The sequence below is a fragment of the Phalangium opilio genome, unplaced genomic scaffold (genome assembly GCF_054372755.1).
Source record: "Phalangium opilio isolate 3A_F unplaced genomic scaffold, DU_Popi_V2 ptg000060l_1, whole genome shotgun sequence".
Lineage (NCBI taxonomy): Eukaryota > Metazoa > Arthropoda > Arachnida > Opiliones > Phalangiidae > Phalangium > Phalangium opilio.
Window position 1 is genome coordinate 4,320,881 of NW_028324177.1, and position 9,212 is coordinate 4,330,092.

Consider the following 9,212-nt stretch of genomic DNA (forward strand, 5'->3'; position numbering starts at 1 on the left):
TCAGATACAACGTGAACATCGTGTTCCTTAGCTTCACGAATTTCCTTGATATTTTTCTCAACATCTTCCTTGGTACTTATAACGCAAGCTGTAGTTTTGTCAATTTGAGAGACAACATTGCCTCCTAATCTCGCTATGCTTTTCTTTAGAGAATCTTTGGAACTATAGAGATTACCAATCAACACTATTTTAGTATCGTCCAATGGTTGTGGCTTTCTCTTGACACCCGAGGTTGATGGCAAATTTTCTGGTGTACTTGGAGTAGGTGCGTTTGTAGGAATGTAACGGTCTTGCTCTATGTATTCGTAGCTGTTTAAGAATGCATATTCCTCTTTTAGGTGATCTGGAATCTGGAAAGGCTTTCTTCTTGGTAGTTTTATTACATTTGTACATTTGCTCCATTCGCTTGCATTTCCAGTACAGTGATAACCATCATTTGAGAAAACCAATTGTCCACCGTCACTATCTGTGCAAGGTTCAAGAGATCCAAACGTCATGATTTCGGAAAGTCTATCTAGAATTTCGCTGTTTCCTGAAGGAAGTTTTTGGTCGTTATATTTTAATAGTTCCACCATTTCTTTTTTTTAATATTTTTTTCAAGCTCGTCACGATGTTCATAAATTAACTGAGACTGTTCCTCAAGAATTTTCTTCTCGCCCCGATCAAGTAATTCCTCTTTCTTTATCTTATTTGGTGGAGTCACTTCAATTTTCTTTATCTTTTCTTTGATGGCCTTTTGATCTTCAACACAGAGTGTCTTAAACCCTCGTATTTTAGATCCATCTTCAAAAAACTTCAGAGTTTCTCTCGCTTGTACAAACCAATCAACGTGATACCACGCTGGTAGTGGACCAAATCGTCTAGCTTTTGCACTCTGTCTGTCAAGTTTTGAAATGCGAGCTTGATCTTTTACGATTGTTTCTCCACAACCTTTACAAGATGACCGATTACTTTTGGCATATTCAGTTGAGAAGTCTTGAATTTCAATGGAGGAGCTTTTTCTCTTCGTTCCTTTAGATGGGGTATTGCTTGAAGCAGCAGGTGCTGCTTGAGACCCACTCGGAATTTCACTCCTTATTTTCTCTTGATCTCTCCAACGTAAATCCTCAAAGTGTGAGATGTCAGCCTCAGTTGACACTTTAAACTTTTGAGAAAAAGCACCGAAAATGGTACCACTTTGGAATCTTGTTTCCACAATAAGAAATTAATGTTACTCGCGTCATCAGATGCTCAATTTTGATATTTTACCTTTCTATCAAAACTTGACGCCTGAATAATTGCCGCCATTCTTAGCTCATCCTTATCTATGCGCCTTTTACAGCTTTTGCATGATGACCAGCCACTTTTGGCATATTCGGTACGCCACGGTAGACCTCGATCCATCTCTAAATCATACAAAGAGGTTTGAATAAGTTAGCACAGCTTGACTATTTGGTTTACTTTTCTGGTTAATGATGTATTTAAAAACCAAAACGTTATGTACGGGTCTTAGTTGCAGCAGAAGTAAGATGAGACTGGAAGTGAAGAGCTCAAGCATTGGTAGTAGATCCTGGCACTAGTGAACAAATTTGAGGATTTCATGTCGCTTCCATCACTAGAGGGAAAAAATTGGTCGAGTTTCAAAAAATTTCCTACCCATACATGAGGTAGCTCAAGCATATTTTCTAAAGCTACTTCGCAGAGGAGCAACAACCCGGTGTAGTTCTCTCGACTGGCGTGACAGTATTTGGCACTTTCAGAGACCTAAAAGAATCAAATATTTGAAGTTAGCAACCTATAATTTAACTCTTTATTAATGAATGAATGAATGAATATTTATTGTGCATATAAAAAACCACGAAGGTTCACGAGAATATACACAGTTGTAATGATATCATATTTGCATTTCCTAACTGTTAAGAATATCAAATGGAAGACAAATTAAAAACAAACCAAGAGAAACCTTATTAATCCAGCTCCTTGTATTTAACATTAAATATATCAAAATTTTCGCCAAAACTGTTAACTGTAATTTGCATTCTTTTAATTGGATTTAAGTGGTTAAGAGATTCTCTAAATGTTTTTCTAAACCTTCCAGACTTGGGGACTAGAAAGTCCAACCGTCCTAGCAAATCTGGAAGAGTTATCCTATTATTAATTAATTTATGTAGAAATTTAACGTCGTTAATAAGGAGAATGTGAGCTATAGTAGGAATGTCCAAATACCCTAGTAAAATATGGTAATCATATGGAGCCTTTTTCATGAAATAAGTATGGCAATATTCAATAAACTTCCGTTGCACATTCTCAAGAAGTACCTTTAGATATCTACTACAACCACACGGGGCACTTGTCTGGTGGACAAGGGTCCGGCTGAAGACGGTGCAGGCTGCCCTGCGCAAGCTTCAAAGGCTTGCCTGCATTGGTGTTACAGGGGCCATGAGATCGACCCCAACTGCTTCCGTGGAGGTGCTTCTTGACATGCTACCTCTTCATCTTTTCATTGAGGAGGAGGCTGTCATGGGGGCCTACAGGCTCCACATTAATGGCTGTTGGGTTCCAAGACTTTGGGATTACAGCCATACGAAGCTCTTTCGGGAGTACGCTGCACTTGAGCCGTCGTTAACGATGTGCTCTGACAAAACCGTTACCAGCTTTGATTTCACTAAGCCATTCAGCATCCACTTTCCCAGTCGGGCCGAGTGGACTAACCTGCTGCCTCTTGGCACTGGGGGTGAAACTATTTGGTTCACCGATGGTTCCAAGACTGATTCCGGCGCTGGCGCCGGCTATTACTGCCAAACTACAAGGGTCGGTTTTTCTGCTTGCCTGGGCACCTTTGCTAGTGTGTTCCAAGCGGAAATTGCCGCGATCTGTTATTGCGCAGACTACTGCATTAACAAAGGGTATAACGGACGGACTGTGAGGATTTATTCTGACAGTCAGGCCGCCCTGAATGCGCTGGACCAGTGTCAGATTACCTCTCAACTGGTGCGTAGCTGCCTTGATCTGCTAGCGCAACTGGCGTCCTGCAACAGGGTTCTGTTGTACTGGGTGCCAGGGCATAGCGGTTATTATGGCAATGAGCAAGCCGATAGATTTGCGAAAAGGGGCGCGGAGGCCAAGCTCTTGGGGCCGGAGCCGGCCGTCCCCATCCCCTACGGGCATGTCAAACGGAGCCTGCATGACAGGATGACTGTCATACAAAACCAGCTCTGGCATGACATGGATGGCCAGAGACAGACAAAACAGTTAGTCAATGGTCCCTGCAGGTCTCGTGCTAGAGACCTAATTTCGCTCAGCAGATGGGATATTAGGCTGGCCACCGGTCTTCTGACCGGACACTGTCGGCTAAATAGGCACCTCCATCTGATGGGTCTTGCTGACGACCCCCTCTGCAGGTCGTGCCAGGAGAAGGAAGAAACATCCGCTCACGTACTTTGCGAGTGCGACTTCTTCGCCTCGCTTAGACTAGAACATTTTGATTCACACACTGTGGAGCCCTCGCGGGTCTCCTCTTTTACGGTGGAGCGAATTCTTCGCTACGCTGCGGCTACGGGCCTATTCAAGGCCTGATTTTGAGGTTGCACAATATGCCTTTGGCATCGGTGCTAGGGCGTGAGCCCCACCTCATCAACAATAATAATAATACTACAACCACCCCAGGCCAAGCCACCATACAGGACCCGTGATCTCACTAGGGCTTGATAAAGAAGACGGAAATGGTCTAGGGAATGCAATTTCCTACACATCTTCAAGCAAACAGCCAGAGTACGGCGACTTAAAGCAACGCATTTATGTACTTGCTCGGTAAAATAAAGTCCTCTGTCAAAGATCACGCCAAGATCTCTCACAGTGGACTTAAGGGGTATGTGAGCGCCCTCAATGGTATAGTCGTTGGAAATTTCTCTAGCAATTCGCCTTGTAAATGTGACATGCACGGATTTGGTTGGATTTACTGGTATTTTGTTAAGAGAGCACCATCTTCCTATAGAGTCAAGGTAAAGTTGAAGTCATTTACCGTCTAACTTAGAATTAATACTTTTGAAAACTTTATTGTCATCAGCAAATTGAAGAATACGGGAATGTAAAACCGAAAATTGTAAATCGAAAAGATACATATTAAAGAGTAAGGGTCCAAGAGATGATCCCTGTGGAACCCCACAATTAACTTCGTATGTTTTCGATGTGATTATGCCATTGCATTTCAAGACATTGACTCGATTCGCCAGATAGCTAGCAATCCATTCCAAGATATCACCCCCCAATCCAAGGGCCTCTAACTTGTCATGAAGGTAAGAGTGGGAGACGCGGTCGAAGGCCTTGGCCAGGTCAAGGTATACAACATCGACCTGGCCCCGGCACTCGACCTCAGGAGCCACGTAATCCATAAAGGAAACGTGGTTCGTTTCCACACTCCTACCCGGAACAAAGCCATGTTGACAGTCGTTGGGTAGCAAGCTAAACCAACGCTGTAAATGTACGTGTACTACTCTATCAAATACCTTAGCGAGAACGCAAAGAAGGGAAATCGGACGGTAGTTTCGGACATCGCTGGATTTTCCAGACTTGTAAACCGGGACAATGACAGCTTTTTTCCAAAGCGTTGGGAATGAGTGAGTACGGAAGGATAAATTAAATATATGCTCCAATATAGGTAACAATATATTCCCACAGCCCTTGATAACAAACGACGGAATTTTGTCGAAACCAGTAGAGAGTTTGTTGGGTAGACGATTAATAGCAGCATATATGTCCGCTTGAGTTAGTTTTAAACAGTTATGAGGCGTTGTAACTAAGGTAGAAGTATCAAAAGTGTATTTTGAACTAGTTTCAGTATTGTCAGTCGAAATTGTTGAGAAATGCGCCATGAATGTTTCCCCCAATTGCTCCGGATCAGTAATGATTGTCTTACCAATTTTCAATAATATATCAGAGTGTCTGTCTTTTAGATTACCATTGATAAAACTCCAAAATTTTTTGGGTTGGGACAAGGCGTCTCGACAAGATTTTACTGCCATAGCAGCTTTGTCCCTTACTGTAAGCCTTCTCACCAACGAACGGGACAGCCTAAAATTAGCTATGTCGGAGGCTAACCCCGACCTCTTTTTCTTATTAAAATAATATTTTTTGCGCTTGATAGCTTTTTTGGAGGTCCAAAGAATACCAAAAGGGGAAGCCCCGATTATTACGCGGAATCTTGTTAGGGATCGAACTATCCATAGCTGACGTTATATATTCCGTTAATGTCTGGACACAAAAATTAACATCCTGCGAATCCAAAACCACCGACCAATCTGAATCGCGTAAAATTGAGTATAGCAAGTGATAGTTACCTTTTTTAAATTGATATACTGGTTGTAAATTAGGGGAGACCCTACAAATGTCAAATGGACAAAGCAAATAGAAAGGCGGATGGTAGTTGTCAATGTCCACAAATGGATCAAGGAGAGGTACAGTATCAATGCCGTGTACATTAGTAAGACAAAGGTCCAGAAGATTACCATAAGTGGGAGCTGGGTTAATTTGGTTTAAATTAAATTCATAACAAACATCGAGAACATGAGCAGCCTTAGTTCTAGTTTGGTGAGTGCATCCCACACTGCTACCCAGAGTCCAGTTGATACCGGGGAGATTAAAATCACCCAGAATCAGAATTTCACCGTCATAATCTACCAACGAGGATACCAAAACATTCTTAAATTTCCGATACTGAGCGTCGTCATCTGAGGGGCGAAAGTAACCAGTGCCAAGAAGAAGCGGAAGATTATTTTTTAGTTTAAACTCGACAAACACACCCCCTTCGGCACCTTCCAGGTCACTTCGACGGTGAAAAACAAGGGACTTCTTGATAGCAATGAGGGATCCCCCGCCCCTAACATTGACAGAATCCGGATCTGATCGATCCGCCCGAAAAATAGTATAGGAATTTGGAAAATAATCCGAATTAAAATGAGAGTGGTTAAGCCACGTCTCTGTTAAACAAACAATATCAAAATCATTAACGATTAGGTTAGTTAAAAAGGTACTAGACTTGGTTCGTAGACCGCGCACATTCTGATAAGCTATAGTCAGTTCTTTCATTCTTGGACATTTGAAGAATCCGCAGGGGAACCCGCGTCTGAGATTTCACCATGCAGTTCCGAGACATGTTTGTGCTCGTCTCTCGGTACCCCATGGAAATCTGTTAGAAAGCTGTTCGCAGGCCAAATATTGGGATCCCTCATTTTTGGTATGTCAGACTCATCATCACACGTCAAGTAGAATGACGAATGACGGGCATTCGGATTTTTAGTACGCAGTCTTATGCACTGCACCGACTGCACACCTGAATCAGCCCTCAAAAAATCTTGCAGTTCTTTCGACGTGATCCCAACATCCAACCCAGTGGCAAAGAGTGCTTTCTTGACCGCCTTCACTCGACGTGGTGCAGCCTTGATCCGGCTTGTCAAAGACACACCCGAGACCACAGGCTTAGATGCAGGAACATGACGAGTGGAGTTGATGTCAGTTTTTGTTTGCAAAGCCTTGGGTAATGCTCCAGAGAATGAAGGAATGGAACCCTGTGGCCAGGGCAAGGCAGATGGGTTGAGAGCGCCAGGACGGTTAGCCAATGGTGGAAAAGATTGAGCTTCGTCCCTAGAAGCCCGTGACCCAAGCGGGGCTTGAAATGGTATTTGGCGACTGGCAAGTTCTCGACGAAGGCCAGCGTTCTCATTTTCTAATGAAGCCAGACGTTCTTGGAACTCTGATAACGTAGCTTGCATCTTAAGTAGGATGGTGTCGTTGCTATCCAATTTATTCATCATTTTGTCCAGTATCGAATCAGATTCCCTAGTGAGGCTATCAACGCTAAGTAGATGGACGAATGCTTCGTGCACCACCTCTAAGATGAGACCCTTATCGCCCTCAGCCAGCTTAGCAGGTGGTTTAGGCGCAGGTATGGCCCCATTGAACTCTTTATCGCGGGGTATGGCGCTATTACTATGTCGCCGAGCCGGACTTCTAGATTTGCGAGTAGCGGCTTTGCATTCCGTACAGGTAAAGTATGAATTAGGGGTACAATCTTTATGTACACGGCGCTTGCATAGTCCAGTGCAAAAATGACACTTTTGTTTTCCATAAAACCGATTATCGCAAACACAACAAGAGTCTGAAGAAGCAGGCATACCGTAGCAGACGATACCGGAGGTACAGAGTTTAATAAAAGGCTATGTGTAGTACCGTATCTGCAAAGTACACTCCTTTTCCAAAGTTGTAACCATTAGAAGGAGCTTCTGGTGGAGCAATACGAAGGCCTTGAGACAAAATGCCCATTAAGTTTGGGGTTCTGGAACCATGCCATAGTAGCTTTCTATTAGGGAATTTTTGGAATTCTCGGTAGCGTTCGCGTTCTCCCTGACGAGTAATTTTAAATATTTGATCGACTTCAAGTTCACAATCTCTGTGAAAATCAGCGCCCGTGTTGTTTACGTATGTTAATAATGTCTCGAATTCTTCAGAATCTCTATCTAATACTTCAATTTCAGTTTTCAATTGTTCATAATGTTGATCTATTGGATCTTTGGTCGTTCCACCTTCCTCTTCAACTAACTTGTAACCGATCTCCACTTCAAGAAGGAAATTTGGCATTTCTACCTTGGATTTTATTATCTCAACATTATCCAAAAGAGGGACCCTTTTGGTTCCAAAATCATGAGGTATTAGCGTGAAGAATGTATTGGTGCAAGCTATTAGCTGGGCTTTCTTGTTTTCGTTGGGTTCATCGTCGAGTAAAGCCAGGAGTTCCGTCAAAACGGAATACGCCTCTTCAATTTGGTTCTTCGAAAGTTTTCCTAGTGGCATTTTCTTCAGATCAATTTCTAACTCCCACACGGCCTTGTTCATTTTCTCCACGTCAAAGATAAGGCGAATTAGTTCTTGGATGGCGTTGGGAAGTTTAGATCCAGATCCTACAACCAGTTTTTCTGAAGTTCCATAGTCAATGTCAAGTGGATACATTTTATTAGGAACCTTTGAGGCAGTGTGGCGTAACTCCCACGGAGTTCCTGTTTTTTCTTCGAAAAGCCTTTTGAATTCGGCAACAGCTTCATACTTAGTAACAAAGTGTTCCGTCTTGTTATCACCAATAGTAGTTCCAACACGTCCCCAGCTCCGAAACACATAGTAATCCTTTCCTTCGTCTGACTTTAGAAGTTGAAGCTTGTAAAACGAATTAGATCCTTGAGTAACGACGACGTTTCCGAGAACAGCGTTGAAAGCTCCTTCTTCGTTTTGAAACACGTGTGTGCTGGCTTCAAGATTTGAATCTGGGTCAACAGCTACGCTGCCTTTCACTGTCAGTTTAACTTTCGTGCTCTTTCCAGATGAGAATGTTGAGTCACTATTTCCTACAGCCGCACTTTTGAGTCTTTTTTCAGCAGCGTAAGAATTAATTCTGTCTTGAGGATTTCCACCCCAACTGGCTATGCGGTATTGTTGGATCGTAGAAACTAAACCTCCATATTCCACAGCACTTAAAAAGTCCTCAGATACAACGTGAACATCGTGTTCCTTAGCTTCACGAATTTCCTTGATATTTTTCTCAACATCTTCCTTGGTACTTATAACGCAAGCTGTAGTTTTGTCAATTTGAGAGACAACATTGCCTCCTAATCTCGCTATGCTTTTCTTTAGAGAATCTTTGGAACTATGGAGATTACCAATCAACACTATTTTAGTATCGTCCAATGGTTGTGGCTTTCTCTTGACACCCGAGGTTGATGGCAAATTTTCTGGTGTACTTGGAGTAGGTGCGTTTGTAGGAATGTAACGGTCTTGCTCTATGTATTCGTAGCTGTTTAAGAATGCATATTCCTCTTTTAGGTGATCTGGAATCTGGAAAGGCTTTCTTCTTGGTAGTTTTATTACATTTGTACATTTGCTCCATTCGCTTGCATTTCCAGTACAGTGATAACCATCATTTAAGAAAACCAATTGTCCACCGTCACTATCTGTGCAAGGTTCAAGAGATCCAAACGTCATGATATCGGAAAGTCTATCTAGAATTTCGCTGTTTCCTGAAGGAATTTTTTGGTCGTTATATTTTAATAGTTCCACCATTTCTTTTTTTTAATATTTTTTTCAAGCTCGTCACGATGTTCATAAATTAACTGAGACTGTTCCTCAAGAATTTTCTTCTCGCCCCGATCAAGTAATTCCTCTTTCTTTATCTTATTTGGTGGAGTCACTTC

The 9,212-nt window shown here is 42.4% G+C and overlaps 1 protein-coding gene across 1 annotated transcript; it reads right to left on the reverse strand.

Annotated features, from left to right (window-relative positions):
• Nucleotides 1-2,064: 2,064 nt before the first annotated feature.
• LOC149666705 (uncharacterized) lies at nt 2,065-6,035 on the reverse strand. Its single transcript, XM_089841616.1, has 6 exons — nt 6,014-6,035; nt 5,724-5,954; nt 5,248-5,651; nt 4,022-5,204; nt 3,834-3,967; nt 2,065-2,127 (listed from the first exon to the last, which is right to left on the reverse strand). Exons 1-6 carry the CDS (start codon nt 6,033-6,035, stop codon nt 2,065-2,067), a joined length of 2,037 nt encoding a protein of 678 aa, XP_089697742.1.
• Nucleotides 6,036-9,212: the final 3,177 nt, after the last annotated feature.